The 22260-nt window shown below is 26.3% G+C and overlaps 3 protein-coding genes and 1 long non-coding RNA gene across 4 annotated transcripts; all 4 read left to right on the top strand.

Moving 5' to 3' along the window:
• Positions 1-1050: 1050 nt before the first annotated feature.
• On the top strand, positions 1051-3651 carry LOC109610507. The gene is made up of 8 exons (XM_020029690.1): positions 1051-1166; positions 1243-1360; positions 2105-2180; positions 2517-2636; positions 2884-2974; positions 3072-3217; positions 3376-3508; positions 3594-3651. Exons 1-8 carry the CDS (start codon positions 1119-1121, stop codon positions 3639-3641), a joined length of 780 nt encoding a protein of 259 aa, XP_019885249.1. The 5' UTR covers positions 1051-1118; the 3' UTR covers positions 3642-3651.
• Positions 3652-5575: 1924 nt separating this feature from the next.
• LOC109610459 lies at positions 5576-11106 on the top strand. Its single transcript, XM_025407698.1, has 7 exons — positions 5576-5683; positions 5892-6153; positions 6263-6376; positions 6547-6637; positions 7021-7058; positions 7272-7404; positions 10886-11106. The coding sequence occupies exons 1-7, from the start codon at positions 5665-5667 to the stop codon at positions 10937-10939; spliced, it is 711 nt and encodes a 236-aa protein (XP_025263483.1). The 5' UTR covers positions 5576-5664; the 3' UTR covers positions 10940-11106.
• Positions 11107-13046: 1940 nt separating this feature from the next.
• On the top strand, positions 13047-14069 carry LOC112637623. Its single transcript, XR_003122634.1, has 2 exons — positions 13047-13540; positions 13950-14069. It is a non-coding gene; the product is annotated as an uncharacterized LOC112637623 (long non-coding RNA).
• Positions 14070-14269: 200 nt separating this feature from the next.
• LOC105254511 lies at positions 14270-20726 on the top strand. The gene is made up of 13 exons (XM_025407685.1): positions 14270-14377; positions 14585-14846; positions 15035-15148; positions 15316-15406; positions 15844-15881; positions 16232-16364; positions 18966-19083; positions 19275-19410; positions 19517-19639; positions 19864-19954; positions 20103-20245; positions 20333-20465; positions 20543-20726. The coding sequence occupies exons 1-13, from the start codon at positions 14359-14361 to the stop codon at positions 20591-20593; spliced, it is 1452 nt and encodes a 483-aa protein (XP_025263470.1). The 5' UTR covers positions 14270-14358; the 3' UTR covers positions 20594-20726.
• The last annotated feature ends 1534 nt before the right edge of the window (positions 20727-22260 follow it).

The following is a 22260-nucleotide window of genomic DNA, read 5'->3' as shown; positions in this document are numbered from 1 at the left end:
CTTTTTTTAATATCAAAAATTTTAGAAACATAAAATATATCACAGATATCATAATACATTGTGTTTAATCCGTCGCGTATGGAAGAAATACACTTTGTCAATGTATAGTGTTCTGTTCTTTACTGCGCGTGCGTTGGAGGAAGGAGGGGGCAAGAAAGAAGCCTTAATACTTATAACTGTAAATTATAATAATTCATACCTATAACTGCAAATTATGATAATAGTTATAGTCCATTTGCATAATAGAACAGGGATATAGTCCTCCTCTTGCGAGGAGTATATTTCGAAAAATATATATTATTTGTCTTTATTTTAAATTATTTAAGATCGTATATTCCTTCAATGCGAATTTAAGCTCTATTTAAATGCTAAATAAAATTTTTGTCTTTATTATCCATATAACGACGGGAAGAGAGTGTTGCATTATAGAAAAGTTTAAAATAAAATGCTAAAAGAAATAATTGTAAAAATGGAAGCGAAGAGGGAAAAAGGAAGAAGGAAAAAGACTTCTTTAGACTATACTAAGTATTCATTGTTAGTAACGTTTTGACAACTGCTTAAGATGGAATTTCCCGAGGAGAAATATTATAGACTCAATTATATTTTTTTAGCATTGATTGGACTCTGGCCACATAAAAACTCCAGCATCAATCAAATTCAAGTTGTATTAGCATTATTAATATATTTAATATTTATAATATCTCAGGTATCTATATTGTTTTAATTTGCATTTGTTCGGGTATCCTGAATCTTAAAACATTATTTGTATACATATATGTTTTATACGAACTCTATTGTAACATATATATATACATATATATATATATATATATATATATATATATATTTGGCTTTTTGAATTTAAAACATAAAATAGATACTTTTTTTATGCATGTATATATTATATATTATACATGTATATTATACATTATTTGTATTTTTATATTTTTTTATATTTTTTTAGTAATAATTATGTGAGAATACTTATACACATATATAAATACACTCATACATATATATAATTTGCATCAACAAATTATTTACAGTTAATCAAATTATTCACTACGAAATATAACTTTGATCTTCTTTTGGAAATATTATCTTATGATGTTTTGATTATGGCATGGACTGCCAAATACATTACTTTTTATGTTATTATAAAAGATGTAAGTCCAACAATAATTTAATTTAAAATTGATTATCATAAACGGATACTTGTCATACATACTATATACATAATAGATACAAAAAATCCGAAAATGTGTTCGAGATAACTGGAGTATTTTAACAGACGATCAAGAGGTTGATATAATGCGTAAATATACTGACAACGGAAAACTATTCACGATAATTATAGCAAGTAAGTGTCAAATAAATTTCCAACTAGCTGCTCTTAATTGATTTTAAATTATCTAACTACGTATTTGAAACACAACTTAAAAATAGTATGATACATTTTACAATTTGTTCAATATATAATTTTTAATATATTGAAAAAAAATTATTGTACAGATAGATCTCAATGTGATTATAAAAAATCACTATAGAAAATATATAGCAATCAATTTTAAATAATAATAAAAAACTAGGCTTCATTGAATTTTTGAACTTATATTATAGTAATATATAAATATATAGATTCTATATACAACTAATATATAGTTTCATCAAAATTTAATATTATATATAGTTTCATCACATTTTAATATTAATTATCATGAATATTACATATTACGAAAATTATATAAAAATCATTTGCTTTGTTTCTAATATGATTAATATGTATTAGTTTAGAAATATATACAAATATATACAAATATATACATTTATACAATTCTATTGATTGAGTTTAATATAAAAAAGTTATTAATTTGAGTACTATAGATTATTTTTTAATTTAATAAAATTTTTAAAATTCTAGTGTCCGTTTATTTCGGAATTTTCCTCTTCATTTTACTGCAATATATCCCAATCTTATTTGATATCATAATGCCATTGAACGAGTCTCGTCCACGACTTTTAATTGAAGCGGAATATTTTGTCGATCAACAAAAATATTTTCATGTCCTGACAATGCACATAAATATTGTAATACTTCTTTCAGCGACTACTGGTATAGCTACTGAATCATTTGCATTAATAAATGCAGTACACGCTTTCGGGATGTTTAAAATTGCTAGGTAAATTGTAAGTGACTTAATGTATATTTCTTAAATAATTTTTGTTTTTCATTTATTTCCTCCTTATATTTTAAGTTATTAAATTATATTATATATTTATAAAACGCTTTATATTTGTAGCATTTATTAATTTTTTTTCTTTTTTTTCTATTTATTATTTAAGAATATTTATAAAAAATAATATATAGTTAATATTTATGAAGATAAATCCTCAATAATTATATACAAATGATCACAAACTTGATCATATAGATATAATAGATTTACATATATTATTTCGCTCTATAGATGTAATATGCATATATTATCTCTTTTGTAACATATTGAATTTTATAGTTACCGTATAAAACATATGCTAAGCGAAAATGTTTTGCAAGCAAAATGTATAGCTCAAAAATATATTATATTCCATCACAGAATAACTGCTGCAGTGGATGTTCATAGAAGAGCGCTTGAGTCAGTATGCTACTAATTTCACAATACTTTCACGCGAATAGCTATATATATAATATATTAACAAAAATAGAGATGATTATTGCAGCATTATTTCTTTGATTTTTTATTTGAATATAATTTTGCATACATATTTTAAACAAATTATTTTAAGATTAAATGAAATTAATTATCTAAATATAAATATCTATTATTATGCTTAACATATCATGTATAGAATAATAACATAAAGCATCATTTATTCTGTTAGCTTGTCAGAATTATTAAAAATAACTTTTGGACGTTCCTACCTACTCGTAATTACGATTATTATATGTTCGGGAAGCATTAATCTCTTACATGTAAGTGAGTCACTAGTTATATACTCGTATATAGTCATACTATTTCTGTTATTAGTTTTAGAAAACTATCTGGTGAAATCATAAATTTTACTTACAGTTATTTCGAGTAATCACGATGAAACAAGAAATACTGGAAATTATAAAAGCTGTTTCATTAATATTCTGCCATTTTTTGTTTCTAATTCTAGGCAATTTTGCTGGACAGGAATTTATAAATTATGACAGTTATGTCCATCAAACGATGTAAGAAGTATAATTATTGTATTTGCTTTTCTTAAAATAGATATACATATTGAATATATTCTAAATTTTATAATTTTTAAACACTGTGTACTTCGTGTCTACAAAGACGTATTTATAAATTTATTAGTATTATTTATATATTTCTTTTTATCATGCAGATGCAATACAGAATGGTACAATGCTCCATTAAAAGCGCAAAAATTAATACTTTTTATGTTACAAAAAACCACAAAAACTTACAGAGTCGATGCCGGTGGTATGTTTAGCCCTTGCTTGGAAGGTTTGGTCGCGGTAAGAGCTCACACTATTAAAGGAATTTATAATTACTGTATTAATCACTGTACTGTTGTTTAAACAATTAATTTTTTTGTTTTAGACCATGAGTTTATTGTTTTCTTTTTTCACTGTTTTGGGCTCGATCTAATGATAACGAAATTATATTAATTTAAATTACGTATTTTAATAAAAAACTTGATTAAACATTTGATTAAAAAGATATATGTCTCGATCGTCTTATTGCCAATCTTAAATTCTCTAACATTCCTTATTTTGCGAATCTTTTAAATATATACTGTAACATTATTAATTATGTCACATTTTTCCTTAATAGATCACTTTAATTTTAACATTTTACTTATTTGTATAATAAAGAATAATAGATTAACCAAAAGTTTTGGATTTGCTGTTTTCCTTTTTTCTTTTTTCTTAAAGTAAAAAATTTATGACAAATATAGGAAATATTGTTTTTTTCTTTTTTATCTTTGTTTACTTAAAAAAAAATTATATATATACAGAAAAATCATACGCATATAAATACATGATAATACAAATTAAAAGTTTAATTGTTTAATAGTTTGTATAGAAAAAGAAATCAATGAACTAAAAATAACATGCATGAATTATTGCAAAAAATAATTATTTTGAAATATTATTTAAAATATTATTTTGAAAAGTTCCATTAAAATCATACTGCATTTCATGTTGATCTCTTTTTCTCTCTTATTAGTTTCTAGGAGCTCAGTCTCTCTTTTATTCAATTTTGGTCAAATGGAATATTATTTGTATTCTTTATATAGAAGATAACTCATTTTGTTCAACAGAATTCAAGTAAGGTCTCGAACAGACTGAGAATTGTTATTATAAAATAATGAAAGTGTGTTAACTTTTACAGGAAAACAATTCTTCCCTTTCAATATAGTATCACTATACTTGCACACTTTACAGAGTGATATTTACTTCATCATTGGTATTTTCGACAATTACGAAAATTACATTGCGGAAGTAAAGTGTATCGATCCGCTTGTTATCGGCCCTTTCCTTTCGTCCGGTAGATAAACCTATTTATTACTATCTGTTATTCCCACAAAATTTTTCACATAATAACCCAAGAAAAGCGTGAAAAACTCTCTGAACTCTCTAAGCGATCTTTAATAAAATATGACGGAGAATAGAAGTCTGGGCTTCCACAGTATTTTCCAGCGCAGTCGTGTTTCAGCCTTCGTGAAAAAATGGAATTTGCTGGCAAGCGCTACTATAAGTTAAGTCAAAATCTATTAATCGCACTCGGTCTATGGCCGTATAATAACTCAATGTTCAAAAATATTCGGAGAATGTTTTTCATTCTACTACTCGCATTTTCCATATGTGTGCAGGTATTTTTTTCTCACATCTTCCTATTTTTAATTTTAAAAACTGTTTGAATAGCCCAATGAAAATAAACGAATGAAATTTATTTGCATTTGTGCAAATAGATATAATGAAATAGTGATAATTTTTTGAATAAATTTATAATATTAATGTTATAAGCGAAATTGTATGTAATGCGAATTGAGAAAATGCAAAAATTTGTCCTTCTTTTTAATTTTACAAAATGTATATAGTTTTTTTTTAATATAGCATATATGGTGTTGATATAATAATAAGATAATAAGATGTAATAATAGATATATACATGTATATGATAAAATTATTGTTGAAAACGATTAATAAAAACTATATATATATATACATACACATACATATATATTTTTTTTCAGTTAGGAAAGATCATGACAAGCATATTTAATTTAGAATCTCTTCTTCAAGTCTTATCATTCGCTATACCTTGTTTAGTGTTCTCTCTGAAATATGCTACATTTTGTGTAAAATATAAAGCTGTAAGTTAGGTTAATTTATTATATTTATTGAAAGGTTGAAGTAATCATAATATACATAAATATTCTAATCAAAATTTAAAATTAATATTTTATTTAATTATTTCCGTTCATTTACTATTCATTTACTATTTTACTTAACAAATAAGGAATATAAAAATAACATATAATATCATGAATTATTGATAATGGTAGATAAAAAAAATATATGAGCAAATAATATATCATTGGAATACAACAAAATGCATAGAGGAATTAAAAATCTTACAGCAATACACCAAGATCGGATATTTAATGACAATTACCATAGCAAGTAAAAAATAATCTTTACTGTATACTGAATACTACATTTAAATGAATACTACATTTTTTTAAATAAAATTCTAATTGGAAGAAACAATGTCAATTATTTTTCAATTTTTTTACGTATGTTTTTGCGCATATTTCTTATTATATTATTATTTTTTTCTGCATTTTACTGATATATAATTATTATCTTTGATTTAAATGATTTTTTTCAGCATTCTTCTATTTATGCGTATATATGTTCATAATAATGCAAATTTTACCAAAATTCCTTGACATAGTGGCGCCCTTAAACGAATCGCGTTCCTACGAACTTTTTGCTATAGCCACATTTTTCTTCGATCAAGAAAAATATTTCGTTCCAATATTTCTGCATATGACAGTGGCGCTTTCAGTAGAAATAACTATAATAGTAGCCACCGATACAATGTGCTTGATAAGTACGCAACATGCTTGTGCTCTATTTAAAATTGCCAGGTAACGAATCGAAATAGAAAAATTTAATAAAATTTACCCGCAAAGATTGAATTGGCAACTGGAATAGGAAACTTAAGAAAACGTTAATGTGAATGTTTTATTCCTGCAGTTTTCGCATAGAACATGCATTTGATTGCGAAATACACATATCTGCGATGGAGAAAAACGCGACGTATTACACTAATATAATCAATGCGATAACCACTCATAATCGAGCTATCAAGTGCGTAGCTATATATATCATATATATTTTACGATTAATTATAGTAAAAAGACTTATAATAAGTACAGAAAGAAATTTCGAATTAGATTTTAATGAAATAATCGAAAAACAATAAACAATACACAATTAATGTGCAATTCATTAAAGCTAATGCTAGAATCTTGTTGAAGGTTTTTCGAATTTCTTAACTGCCACTTCGAAGTATCTTATTTCATATTACTTATATTAGGTGTGTGTTCTGTAAGCATTAATCTGTTTCGTGTGAGTATTATATTAATTGTAAATGATACGTGCTGAATTAATTACTGCAACATATTATTAAAATTAAATATAAAAATTTATTGAATGTAATGATAAAGAACATCTTCTGACTTAAAGAATTTGTGCATTTCTCTATTGAAATACTATTTTTATTGTAAAATATATTAACGGATATAATGTAGAAAATTAATATTTTGATTTTATGATTTAATATTTAATATTTAATATTTAATTTAATATTTTTTTTATTTAATTTAATATTTTTTTGCATGCATCAGCTTTGTTTAGCAGGGTTGAAGAAAAAAATGGAAGAGTTATTTGCAATTGGATTATTTATCATCTGCCAATTTATTTATATGTTTATATATAATTTTTTGGCACAGAGATTAACAAATTGCAGTGACGAAATATTCTATAAAACGTAAATACCATTAAATCAGATTATTTTATTATTTAGCAGTATTTCGCTATTATAAGGCTTACTGTAGTATTAATTTTATGTTATCGATAACAAGCAACATTTTAAAATTAACAAAAACCAAATGAATGTGAATAAATAATAAATAGATGAGAAAAAATAAAAACCAAATATTACATCCAATATTATTATCAAATATCATTATTTCATTTTTAGATGCGAATTGCCTTGGTATACTGTCTCTATTCGATGTCAAAAAATGCTCCAATTCATAATGCAACGAAGCATAAAAGGCAATAAATTTATAATATTCGGCTTAATTGACGCTTCACTTGAACGCTTCGCTTCGGTAAGCAATATATACGAAAAATATGTATTAAAAAATGTTAAAATTATTATTAATAAGTATAACATATATATATATATATATATATATATATATATATATATAGATTAAATGTTAAAAGGAATATATATATATATATATATATACGAGTATATACAGGGTCTACCAAAAGTGTGGAAACCCCTAAATATCTCGGAAAATATACGTTTTACAGAAAAGTGTTTCCAACAAAAGTTGTAGGGTTTAAGAAGATCTATATACTGATTCTATCAGTTTGACCTTGGATGGCGTCGTCAAGGTTAGGTCAAGGTCACATTGACTTTTTTAAATGACACCCCCTACATTTGATTGCATATTCTTATAGCTTAATTCAAGAGCTTTCCAAAACACTATAATAATGTTCATTTTTATTAAGTACTTTGCGAGTTATGAGGGTTGAATGATAGAGTAGCGCCGGTATTAACATTATCCAAGGTGTACTACATGGAGGTTACTCGCTCGGATTTGCATCTGTTGTGTGTGTGATCCAGCTAACTAAGGCAAGATCGGTCGTGGATCCAGTCAGCAAAAGCAAAGACCCAACCAAATTACAATCGAGCATTTAAAGACCTGGAAAGCAATCGACATAGTAAACAGTAAATAAATTTGTGGATGCTCATTTATCATAATAATTGTTCGAAATGTGTGCGTGTGCGTGCGTGCGGTGCGTGTATACAGAGATCAGGTTAGGTTGCACCAAACGATTGCAAATGTGTTTCAATGTGTTAAAGTAAATGCTGAAAGTGGCTGCCATTTACTTCCTGACAATATGCTAATCTTTGGTAGAATGTAGAAATGACTTTACGATTCGTTTCAAAAGGTATCAAAGCCATTTCATCCCTTATTCGCTGTATCAATTCGTGAATGGTTTTAGGTTTTGTTCTGTAAACCTTACTCTTCAGATATCCCCATAGATAATAATCAAGAGGAGTTAGATCTGGTGACCGAGGTGGCCAATCCTCTCCTCCCTCATTTCCGTTCCTTCTTCCTATCCACCGTAGCGGAAAAGTCTCATTTAAAATACGACGTGGTCCTGCACCAAAATGAGCAGGAGCTCCATCATGCTGAAACCATATTTCTTGGAAATTATTTGGAAAAGTATTCTGTATGGCTGGAATTATTTGATCAACAAGTAATCTCTCATACCTTTGAGCGTTCAAATATTCTTCAAAAAAAAACGGCCCTATTAAATAGCCATCTATTATTCCGCACCATACATTTATTTTTTGTGGATGTTGTGTGTGAGTTTCCCGCACCCAATTCGGATTCTCATCTGACCAGAAACGAAAATTTTGATTATTAACTTCTCCCGTTAAGGTAAAAGTTGCCTCGTCTGTGAAAACAATTTGATAAGGGAAGATGGGCCGGACATCTATTAGTGCCATCATTCTTTCACAGAAATGTATACGACGCTCCTCATCTCCGTTTTGCAATTCTTGAACGTATTGCAATTTATATGGATGGAACTTGTTCTTCTTTAAAATTCTCCAAACCGACATGGGAGCAATATCGTGAGTTTGAGCGACTCTCTGAACACTAGAATTGGGATCTTCAATAAATGTCTGCAGAACATCAAGTTGTTTTTCTTCGTTGGTTGCAGACAATGGTCTTCCTGACTTAGAGCGATTTCTTACGCTACCAGTTTGTCTAAAACGTTCTATTGTTTTTAACACAGTGGACTTATTAATTCGACGGTTCGGATACGTGTCATTAAATAATCGAACGACATCAGAGAACGATCTTTCGTTATCACCCCATCCACGCATCATGAGGATAGTGATTCTTTCACGTTCCGACAAGTCGCCAGCCATTTTTAAAACGTTTAATTTTAATTAATCGTACGTTGTATTTGGACGATAACAATTAATTTCTGCTTGCTCAAAGCTGAAGTTAGAAGGTGCTCGTTCTTTGATAGCTTTATACATTCTTAGTTGAATTTTAAATGCGAGTTAGACTGCATGTAGTGCGTCACATAGCGGTAAATGAAGGAACTAACGAGACGTTTCATACACGTTTTATGGAGCAATTTTTTGGCAATTTGACTTCAGCGAAATATGAGGATATGTTGAGGAATCGATCTTGCCTTAGTTAGCTGGATCACACACACAACAGATGCAAATCCGAGCGAGTAACCTCCATGTAGTACACCTTGGATAATGTTAATACCGGCGCTACTCTATCATTCAACCCTCATAACTCGCAAAGTACTTAATAAAAATGAACATTATTATAGTGTTTTGGAAAGCTCTTGAATTAAGCTATAAGAATATGCAATCAAATGTAGGGGGTGTCATTTAAAAAAGTCAATGTGACCTTGACCTGACCTTGACGACGCCATCCAAGGTCAAACTGATAGAATCAGTATATAGATCTTCCTAAACCCTACAACTTTTGTTGGAAACACTTTTCTGTAAAACGTATATTTTCCGAGATATTTAGGGGTTTCCACACTTTTGGTAGACCCTGTATACAGGGTGAGTCATTTTAAGTGACGGACTAAAATTTCTCGAAAACTATAGGAGATACAGAAAAATGTTTCAGACAAAAGTTGTATGGTTTCAAGGGGGACATAAGATGGTACCATTGGTTTGACCTTGAAGAGTTATTTGAAGGTCACATGAAGGTCACCTTCAATTTCTTAAGTGGAATCTACATTTTCTCTTTACATATTCTTGTAGCTTATCTCGAGAGCTTTCCAAAAAACACATAGTTGTTTCTAAGAAAAAATATGTAATTTGCAATTAACAATTACATATTTTTTCTTAAAAACAACTGTATGTTTTCTTTACACCAATTGATTCCTCTCATTATTTTGTACATAAAAGTAGTAATATAAGATAATCGAAAAATGAATATTTTACAAGATATTTTATGATTTATGTAAAATTAAGAAATGATTTCAAGCCTTATAACTCAAAAAGTACTTAACGAAAAGGTACTTAATTGTAGTGTTTTGGAAAGCTCTCGAGATAAGCTACAAGAATATGTAAAGAGAAAATGTAGATTCCACTTAAGAAATTGAAGGTGACCTTCATGTGACCTTCAAATAACTCTTCATGGTCAAACCAATGGTACCATCTTATGTTCCCCTTGAAACCATACAACTTTTGTCTGAAACATTTTTCTGTATCTCCTATAGTTTTCGAGAAATTTTAGTCCGTCACTTAAAATGACTCACCCTGTATATATTTTTTTTTATACATTATATATATATATGGAATGTTATTTAGTTAAATGAGTAAATATTTATTATATGATATATTTTATTTTATCAAATTGCAATCGACGTGAACGATACATTAAATTTGCTATCTATATTCATTATTTGTGACATTGTAAAATTTAATAAATTTCATTAATTAATAATAATAATAATGATAATAATAATAATAATAATAATAATAATAATAGGAAATGTACATTGATTTAACATTTCATATTTTAGCTTGTGAGCATCTCTATGTCTTACTTCACAGTTTTTTGGTCAATACAAAGTTAAGATTTCTATGGATAATTTGCATAATTATCACAGAGACGAAAATTCTTCTCAAAACCTACAAGGCTAATCGAAATGCAAAATTACAAGTAACAAGAGAATTATGATTTATTTGTTTAAATAGTTAAATCGACATCTTAGAATTCACTATGTAGCATGATTATATTAAATATACTGCTTGTCACACAAAATAATTTTTAATTTTATAAATCATAATTTTTAAACAGTATTTTTTAATTTTATAAATCATAATTTATTTATTTTTTATTTATTTATTTTTTGCCATATATAATATTACTATTGTTCAATCTTTGTTTTCTCTGTAGATATAGAAAAAATTTAAGAGAATTTCAACAGATATTTGTCTTCGATAAATTTTAATTGTAATACACATCAAGAATTATTTAAAAATATTTGTGGCCTAAAAAAACAATGAACTATCAAAAAATTTTTATATTTATTAATTTTAAGAAATATCAGAGAATCAATTCAAACATAAAATATAGTATACAATATACCATATCAATACAACTATCAACGTAAATATTCATATTCATTTTATACACATCGTTCTTTATGATTTATAGAAATGTCGAATCTTAAGATAATATTTCTTTCTATTAATGAGCTTGCTGTCATTAGGCATTTAGGCACCAATCTCTATCGTGAGTAATTATTGATGCACACGTACTGATTTACTAACAAATCTGATAAGAATGCATCGTTAAAACATCGTTAATGCATCGTTAAAACATATAACATTAACAATTAAAATTATTGCTAAAAAATACACACTATCTCTTAGTAATATTGTTTTTTTGCTAGAAGCGTAAAATCAGTAAATGCATAATTTTTGATACAACATATATATTCTCTGAAGATTTTTAACTCTTTCACAACAAAATACTATAATAGAATTAATATTATTAAATAGAAATTTTTGATATTGTGAGCTATATGTAATATTACATTACAACACAACAAATAACAATGATATACAATTACGAGAACTTACTAATCCCTTGGCTTTTAGATCTAATCCAAAATTGCTTATCACGATATTCACCAAACACATACATCTGCAATTTTTCGACGATTATCAGTGATATTTCTTCACATAATTAATCACATATGACATATGTTAGCATTATTTAAGCACCGCGAGAGAAGCAACCGTAACGTCTCATGTCTCGAATACGAATGAAGAGACATCAAAAATATGTGAATGCGACTTCGCATTTGCGCTTGCGTCGATCGAATACGTGTTGAGAGGGGAGACGTCAAATGCACATGCTGAAGAAAATAATGTACAATTGGTTTATTATACCATTGAGAGTAATTATTGTTTTCTTTTTTCACTGTTTTGTACTCGATCTAATGATAATGAAATTATATTAATTTAAATTACGTATTTTAATAAAAAACTTGATTAAACATTTGATTAAAAAGATATATGTCTCGATCGTCTTATTGCCAATCTTAAATTCCCTAACATTTCTTATTTTGCGAATCTTTTAAATATATACTGTAATATTATTAATTATGTCACATTTTTCCTTAATAGATAATAAATCACTTTAATTTTAACAATTTACTTGTTTGTATAATAAAGAAAAATAGATTAACCAAAAGTTTTGGATTTGCTGTTTTCCTTTTTTCTTTTTTCTTAAAGTAAAAAATTTATGACAAATATAGGAAATATTGTTTTTTTCTTTTTTATCTATGTTTACTTAAAAAAAAATTATATATATACAGAAAAATCATACGCATATAAATACATGATAATACAAATTAAAAGTTTAATTGTTTAATAGTTTGTATAGAAAAAGAAATCAATGAACTAAAAATAACATGCATGAATTATTGCAAAAAAATAATTATTTTGAAATATTATTTAAAATATTATTTTGAAAATTTCCATTAAAATCATACTCCATTTCATGTTGATCTCTTTTTCTCTCTCATTAGTTTCTAGGAGCTCAGTCTCTCTTTTATTCAATTTTGGTCAAATGGAATATTATTTGCATTCTTTATATAGAGAAGATAACTCATTTTGTTCAAGTAAGGTCTCGAACAGACTGAGAATTGTTATTATAAAATAATGAAAGTGTGTTAACTTTTACAGGAAAACAATTCTTCCCTTTCAATATAGTATCATTATACTTGCACACTTTACAGAGTGATATTTACTTCATCATTGGTATTTTCGACAATTACGAAAATTACATTGCGGAAGTAAAGTGTATCGATTCGCTTGTTATCGACCTTTTCCTCTCGTCCGGTAGATAAACCTTTATTACTATCTGTTATTCCCACAAAATTTTTCACATAATAACCCAAGAAAAGCGTGAAAAACTCTCTGAACTCTATAAGCGATCTTTAATAAAATATGACGGAGAATAGAAGTCAGGGCTACCACAGTATTTTCCAGCGCAGTCGTGTTTCAGCCTTCGTGAAAAAATGGAATTTGCTGGCAAGCGCTACTATAAGTTAAGTCAAAATTTATTAATCGCACTCGGTCTATGGCCGTATAATAACTCAATGTTCAAAAATATTCAGAGAGTATTTTTCATTCTACTACTCGCATTTTCCATATTTGTGCAGGTATTTTTTTCTCACTTCTTCCTATTTTTAATTTTAAGAACTGTTTGAATAGCCCAATGAAAATAAACGAATGAAATTTATTTGCATTTGTGCAAACGAAATAGATATAATGAAATAGTGATAATTTTTGAGTAAATTTATAATATTAATGTTATAAGCGAAATTGTATGAAATGCGAATTGAGAAAATGCAAAAATTTGTGCTTTTTAATTTTACAAAATGTATATAGTTTTTTTTAAATATAGCATATATAGTGTTGATATAATAATAAGATATAATAATAAATATATACATGTATATGATAAAATTATTGTTGAAAACGATTAATAAAAACTATATATATATATATATATATATATATATATATATATATATACACACACACACACATATATATTTTTTTTTTCAGTTAGGAAAGATCATGACAAGCGTATTTAATTTGGAATCTCTTCTTCAAATCTTATCATTCGCTATACCTTGTTTAGTGTTCTCTTTGAAATATGCTACATTTTGTGTAAAATATAAAGCTGTAAGTTAGATTAATTTATTATATTTATTGAAAAGTTGAAATAATCATAATACATAAATATTCTAATCAAAATTTAAAATTAATATTTTATTTAATTATTTCCGTTCATTTACTATTCATTTACTATTTTACTTAACAAATAAGGAATATAAAAATAACATATAATATCATGAATTATTGATAATGGTAGATAAAAAAAATATATGAGCAAATAATATATCATTGGAATACAACAAAATGCATAGAGGAATTAAAAATCTTACAGCAATACACCAAGATCGGATATTTAATGACAATTACCATAGCAAGTAAAAAATAATCTTTACTGTATACTGAATACTACATTTAAATGAATACTACATTTTTTTAAATAAAATTCTAATTGGAAGAAACAATGTCAATTATTTTTCAATTTTTTTACGTATGTTTTTGCGCATATTTCTTATTATATTATTATTTTTTTCTGCATTTTACTGATATATAATTATTATCTTTGATTTAAATTATTTTTTCAGCATTCTTCTATTTATGCGTATATATGTTCATAATAATGCAAATTTTACCAAAATTCCTTGACATAGTGGCGCCCTTAAACGAATCGCGTTCCTACGAACTTTTGGCTATAGCCACATTTTTCTTCGATCAAGAAAAATATTTCGTTCCAATATTTCTACATATGACAGTGGCGCTTTCAGTAGAAATAACTATAATAATAGCTACGGAAACAGTGTTCTTGATAATTACGCAACATGCTTGTGCTCTATTTAAAATTGCCAGGTAACGAATCGAAATAGAAAAATTTAATAAAACTTATCCGCAAAGATTGAATTGGCAACTGGAATAGGAAACTTAAGAAAACGTTATAATTAAATTTTTGTTAATCTTATATTATGGTATAGGAGCATATCTTTCATTATATTTTTACATTACATATAATTATTAATATGCATGTTTTATTCCTGCAGTTTTCGCATAGAGCATGCGTTTGATTGCGAAATACATATCTCTGCGATGGAGAAAAACGCGATGTATTATACTAATATAATCAATGCGATAACTACTCATAATCGAGCTATCAAGTGCGTAGCTATATATATCATTGATATTTTACGATTAATTATAGTAAAAAAACTTATAATCAGTACAGAAAGAAATTTCGAATTAGATTTTAATGAAACAATTGAAAGATAAACAATACACAATTAATGTGCAATTCATTAAAGCTAATGCTAGAATCTTGTTGAAGGTTTTTCAAATTTCTTAACTGCCACTTCGAGGTATCTTATTTCATATTACTTATATTAGGTGTGTGTTCTTTAAGCATTAATCTGTTTCGTGTGAGTATTATATTAATTGTAAATGATACGTGCTGAATTAATTACTGCAACATATTATTAAAATTAAATATAAAAATAAAAATAGTATATCAATAAAGAAGAAATGCACAAATTCTTTAGGTCAGAAGATGTTCTTTATCATTATATTCAACAAAAATTTGTTGAATATAATGATAAAGAACATCTTCTGACTTAAAGAATTCTGACTTAAAGAATTTGTGCATTTCTTCTCTATTGATATACTATTTTTATTGTAAAATATATTAACGGATATAATGTAGTAAATTAATATTTTGATTTTATGATTTAAAATATTTTTTCGCATGCATCAGCTTTGTTTAGCAGGGTTGAAGAAAAAAATGGAAGAGTTATTTGCAATTGGATTATTTATCATCTGCCAATTTATTTATATGTTTATATATAATTTTTTTGCACAGAGATTAACAAATTGCAGTGACGAAATATTCTATAAAACGTAAATATCATTAAATCAAAATATTTTATTATTTAGCAGTATTTCGCTATTATAGGGCTTACTGCAATATCAATTTTATGTTATCGATAACAAGCAACGTTTTAAAATTAACAAAAACCATGTGAATAAATAATAAATAGATGACGTGAAAATCTTATAATATAATTATTTGAAAATATTATTTTATATTGCATATTGATTAGACTTGTAAGTCTTATTGTTCATTTTATTTAATTGAATTAAGTTAACTTGTATTAAATGATGTGTTTTATATAAAAAAACCGTATAAAAAAATAAAAGTCAAATATTACATCCAATATTATTATCAAATATCATTATTTCGTTTTTAGATGCGAATTGCCTTGGAATACTGTCTCTATTCGATGTCAAAAAATGCTCCAATTCATAATGCAACGAAGCATAAAAGGCAATAAATTTATAATACTTGGCTTAATTGACGTATCACTTGAACGCTTCGCTTCGGTAAGCAATATATACGAAAAATATGTATTAAAAAATGTTAAAATTATTATTAATAAGTATAACATATATATAGATTAAATGTAAAAAAGAATATATATATATATATATATATATATATATATATATGGAATGTTATATGTAAAACAATTCTATTTATTTATTTAAATGAGTAAATATTTATTATGATATATTTTATTTTATCAAGTTGCAATCGACGTGAAGGATATATTAAATTTGCTATCTATATTCATTATTTGTGACATTGTAAAATTTAATAAATTTCATTAATTAATAATAATAATAAATAATAATGATAATAATAATGATAATAATAATAATAATAATAATAATAATAATAATAATAGGAAATGTACATTGATTTAACATTTCATATTTTAGCTTGTGAGCATCTCTATGTCTTACTTCACAGTTTTTTGGTCAATACAAAGTTAAGATTTCTATGGATAAAATCTGCATAATTATCACAGAGACGAAAATTCTTCTCAAAACCTACAAGGCTAATCGAAATGCAAAATTACAAGTGACAAGAGAATTATGATTCACTTGTTTGAATAGTTAAATCGACATCTTGAATTCACTATGTAGCATGATTATATTAAATATACTGCTTGTCACACAAAATAATTTTTAATTTTATAAATCATAATTTATTTATTTTTTATTTATTTATTTTTTGCTATATGTAATATTACTATTGTTCGATCTTTGTTTTCTCTGTAGATATAGAAAAAATTTAAGAGATTTTCAACAGATATTTGTCTTCGATAAATTTGAATTGTAATACGTATCAAGAATTATTTAAAAATATTTCTGGCCTAAAAAAAACAATGAACCATCAAAAAATTTCTATATTTATTAATTTTAAGAAATATCAGAGAATCAATTCAAACATAAAATATAGTACATAAAATTTTTATATATAGAATATGAAACTTCTTTTAGAGAAAAGAAAAAAAAAATATATATATATATATATATATATATATATATATATATATATATATATAATAGTATCAGTAAAATGGCAGCCGAACTTCTATTTGAATTTACAAACAAATGAAAAGATAAGACGTGATAGGAATTCGACTTATTCAGAAAACAATTAATTCACTTAAGTGTCAAAAAAAGTATAATGTAAAAAAAATATATAAAAAGAAAATATATATAAAATGAGAAACGAGAAAGAGGTTCTTTCTTTACAATTTGTAACTAGTTTTATATCTATCGCAGTAAATTAGTATTTACCGTATACTTCTTTTTGTTTTATTAGGTAATTGTAGTTTCTACATTCCCATTTATTCCACTAATGTCATTAAAAATAATGTTGAAATGCAAAAAAAGCTTCTTATTTTAAAATAGAAGAAACAAAAGGAGAGGAAATTGTGAATGAATTTACTAAACACATACATCTGCAATTTTTCGACAATTATCAGCGATATTTCTTCACATAATTAATCACATATGACATTAATATGTTAGCATTATTTAAGCACCGCGAGAAAAACAACCGTAACGTCTCATGTCTCGAATATGAATGAAGAGACATCAAAAATATGTGAATGCGACTTCGCATTTGCGCTTGCGTCGATCGAATACGTGTTGAGAGGGGAAACGTCAAATGCACATGCTGAAGAAAATAATGTACAATTGGTTTATTATGCTAATGAGAGTAATAATCCGTCTTTTAAAATTCTAAATTTTATCATAGATATATACATTAGCAGGATATAAGATAAAATGATATTTCACCTTTAGTTTATCCTAACAATTTGCACGTTATTTCGGATAAGCTATGAGAGAATTGTAATATATAATCGAACATGTCGAATTTAAAAGATCACTTGAGAAATGAATGTCAGCACAAACGTGTCACGACATTTATACCGAAATGGCAGGATTGCGCAGCGAATAGTTACTATAGGATTAATAGAATTCTGCTAATATGTGTTGGTTTATGGCCGTATCAGAATTCTAGTTTCAGACATATCGTAATAGTATTTATGACCGCAATACTTATGTCGAGCGTAATATTTCAAGTATGATAATCTCTGCTTTCTTATAGCTTATATATATTTTATAATTAATTTTCTAATTAATTATTTTTTTCTGTGGACTATTATTTAATATAAAAATTAGAAACGGTGTATACTATAAGGTGGAATATACCACTATTATTATGTGAAACGAATAACATATTCTTTGTAAATGTTACAATAATAAATATATAAATGTGATTATATAAATATTTTTTTAATAAAATATAATCTAAAATTTTAGTAGTAAAAATTTTCATATTTATATGTATGTATGTTTATGTATTATTCTATCGAGAAAATAATCTACAACTTTAACGTAAAACCAAAAATTCGAGAGAAATATCATTTTCAGCTTACGACTTTTATCACAACAGAATATAACACTGATCTTCTTCTGCAAATTCTCGCATATAGTATCCCATGGTTAGCTTATATGTTAAAGTATAACATTCTTTGCTTAAACGTAAAGAAGGTAGATACATGCGCGACATATCAAACACGTTCTTTCTTGATAAATAATCATTGAAATTATCATTGAATTTAGATGCAAGGGCTTATGGAACAAGTGTTTCGTGACTGGAATGCATTAAGCAGCGTGCAAGAAATGGAAATAATAAAAAGATACTGGACTATCGGAAGATTCATAACATTGATTACAACATGTAAGCATTTCGAATAGTTGTTTCACGCGCTACATTTGATAACGATTCTTTAATCATTACAGTGTTTATTTATCTATGTATATTCGGTTTCGTTCTGGTGCAGTTTTTATCAAATTTTTTTTTGGATATCGTAATGATTGGAAATCAGTCTCATTCCCGACGATTACCTGTTAAGCTCGAATATTTTCTAGATCAAGAAAAATATTTTATTCCGCTTTCATTTCACGTTTTCCTGACTGTTTTGTGTGGATTAACCACAGTGGTAGCCACTGAAACACTTTTTATGTCGTACGCGCAACATGCATGTGGATTGTTTCAAATAGCCAGGTGAAACAATGTTTCAGAATTTGAAAAACGAGACAATTGATATTAACAGAATTTGCAAATATTTTGTTATAAATTATCAATCGTTTTATTACATTATTAATTTTAGTTGCCGCATAGAGCAGGCACTGCATACGAAAATGTTACAAAGTGTTACATCCTCTGCGGAAAGAAATTTAATCGTGTGTAAAGGAATAATCAGTGCGGTCCATATGCACAGAAGAGCAATCAAGTAATTAATAATTAACTTTAATTGAAAACTTTTTTTTTTATAAAATGCGATTTTTGCTCGAATTTTTCAATTATTTCCTACGAAATTACATATAAACAAAAAAATTGTATGCAAGAAATTATACGAATTGTCAGTAAACATAATTGATCCACTAGATATATGTGTGTGTATGTGTGTATGTACTTTACATTTATATTTATTTATTTCGCATCATGTTATTTAAGGTTTATGGAAATGTCAAAGGCAAATTTTAAATGGGGATATTTAACATTGTTACCGTTAGGAGTTCTGTCGCTAAGTGTCAATTTTTATCGTGTATGTAATTATTGATACACGTTTATTGATCATAATTATCTAATTCATGTATTATTTTTTGAGCTATATCGAAACACAGTACTATTCGTGATATGTAAAACATCTATTTCTTGTGAAAGCAAATTATTATAACCCGTGTTTTTCATAGTTTTCTCAGCTGATAATATCTGATGAATATTATGAACTGATCATTAGTACTCTTTTTATCCTTGGCCATTTTTGGTACGTGTTCTTCTGCAACTATTTGGGTCAGGAAGTAATCGATCATAGCGGGAATATCTTTTATAGAACGTGAGTAACATATGTATATTAGAAAAGAGCGTAAATCTGCAGCACTCGAAATTTTTAGTTATGATTTTCTGCCGATAACTTGTATAGATACAACACGGAATGGTACGCAGCACCGTTAAAAGCGCAGAAATTATTGTTGCTTGTGATGCAAAGGAGCATGCGTCATTCTCCACTCGTCCTTGGTGGTTTGTACATTCCGTCGTTCGAAGGATTCGCCACGGTAAAGTCTCAGCAAAATAAAGTAATCTTTATGGCAAAGAGATTTGCTTATTTCCTGGATTAAAATTTCTTTTTTAGCTTACGAGCATGTCAGTTTCATACTTCACGGTGATCTTTTCCACTCGTTGATCATTTTCCTTCCCATGAAATAAGTCCGAATATAAAAACATCAATGCAAGTAGTTGATATACTTGTTACAAATAGACTTGTTATAAATAGAATAATACAAAAGTAATTGATCTAATAAAGCATTTATTGTAGTATACATAATAACTAAACACATACTTTTTTAAAAAAAGAAAAAAAAGCATAAATATCATTTATGAAAAATATATATTACCATAAAAAAACTGTTATAATATAGCATATAAAATGCTTTGTAAATTATAATAGTTTCTTTTTGTATTTATTGTTATTATAATTTGTATAAAACAAGTTATTTTATACATGTTATTTTAGTTTAAAGACAAATTATTATATTAAAAAGAAGTTATCGTGCAAAATAGTTTATTAAATATTCTACTAAAAAATTAATGATATAAAAATGGAACCAATTAGGAATCAAAACTTATGCTAATTTATTCTTTTTCAAATAGTAATATCTTAACATTTTAACAAATAATAAAATATTTATTTCAATTTTTTTTACGAAAGCAATAATATTACAATGTCCAAATTTATCAAAAAATTAAATATCGAAAATTCATATAACTATTATGCATCATTTTATAATAATTTTTTATGATAATACTCATTTTTCTCAACAGATTCATGTATTTGCCACTTTCTTTTGAAAGTAAGTTTTTATTATAACATTCTTGTTTTAGTATATCTTGAAACAAAATAGAAAATAATTCGTTTTCAATTGCATTCAATTTTTAATTTCTTCATTCTCACTTTCTCTCCCACCCTTTCTCCTCCCCCTATTTTTTCCTCCCTCCCTCCCTATCCCCTACCCGCCCCCTCTCTCTTTACTCTTTCTCTTTTTTCCTTTTTTTCCGTTTCCTTTCTTTCTTCCTCTCTTTGTGTGTGTATGTGTGTCTTCCTTAAAAATAAGTGAGCAGCACACATCTTTCTTTACAATTATTATTTTAAATATACAACAAATTATATCGTTTTGTTATTAATAAATTATATTGTTTAAAAAATATATAAATATATCAAATATATAAAGAAATATATAATATAAATATATTTCGTAATAAGTAGATGTATATGTGTATGCTTCTAACAAAGTAAAACTATGCTTTTTATCTATATAATATTTTTAGGCAATTGGACTAAATATTCAGTAATATTAGTATTTATCAAAATATTATTTATTTATTATCATTACTACATGTATTATACTAGTTTACATATATAAAAGTAAATCATTCTGTATATACATTGATGATTTACTTATAATAAACAAATACTATTTGAATGTGATAAAAGAAATGTGAAGTAATTACTAATTATTTGATTGAAATATGCAGAACTGCTATTCAGAAAAAAAGTGTAGTGTTCATAACTCGGATCAATAATTTAATCAAAAAGATTAATTTTATTATATAGTCCTGTTATATATTTCACATCAAATCACTCAAGTTATTTTATACCAACATCTAATATAAAATTTCTTGCACAAGAAATCATGTGAATGTCAGTACATATAATTGTCAATGTAAATATTTATATTCATTTTATGCACATCGTTCTTTATGATTCATAGAAATGTCGAATTTTAAGAAAATATTTCTTTTTATTAAGGAGCTTGCTGTCATTAGGCATTTAGGCACCAATCTCTATAGTGA

This window comes from Camponotus floridanus, unplaced genomic scaffold, assembly GCF_003227725.1.
Source record: "Camponotus floridanus strain SB8 unplaced genomic scaffold, Cflo_v7.5 scaffold184, whole genome shotgun sequence".
Taxonomy (NCBI): domain Eukaryota; kingdom Metazoa; phylum Arthropoda; class Insecta; order Hymenoptera; family Formicidae; genus Camponotus; species Camponotus floridanus.
This window is presented reverse-complemented; position numbering and strand designations above follow the sequence as displayed.

Coding starts and splice junctions, on each gene's coding strand:
- LOC109610507 (XM_020029690.1), top strand. CDS start 1,119: ATGGCATGGACTGCCAAATACATTACTTTTTATGTTATTATAAAAGAT. Junction 1,167..1,242: donor TTTATGTTATTATAAAAGAT/GTAAGTCCAACA, acceptor TATACATAATAG/ATACAAAAAATCCGAAAATG. Junction 2,975..3,071: donor GAAGCATTAATCTCTTACAT/GTAAGTGAGTCA, acceptor TTTTACTTACAG/TTATTTCGAGTAATCACGAT.
- LOC105254511 (XM_025407685.1), top strand. Junction 19,411..19,516: donor GGATTGTTTCAAATAGCCAG/GTGAAACAATGT, acceptor TATTAATTTTAG/TTGCCGCATAGAGCAGGCAC. Junction 20,246..20,332: donor GGGAATATCTTTTATAGAAC/GTGAGTAACATA, acceptor TAACTTGTATAG/ATACAACACGGAATGGTACG.
- LOC109610459 (XM_025407698.1), top strand. Junction 6,638..7,020: donor TAAGCATTAATCTGTTTCGT/GTGAGTATTATA, acceptor TTTTTGGCACAG/AGATTAACAAATTGCAGTGA. Junction 7,405..10,885: donor CACTTGAACGCTTCGCTTCG/GTAAGCAATATA, acceptor TTCATATTTTAG/CTTGTGAGCATCTCTATGTC.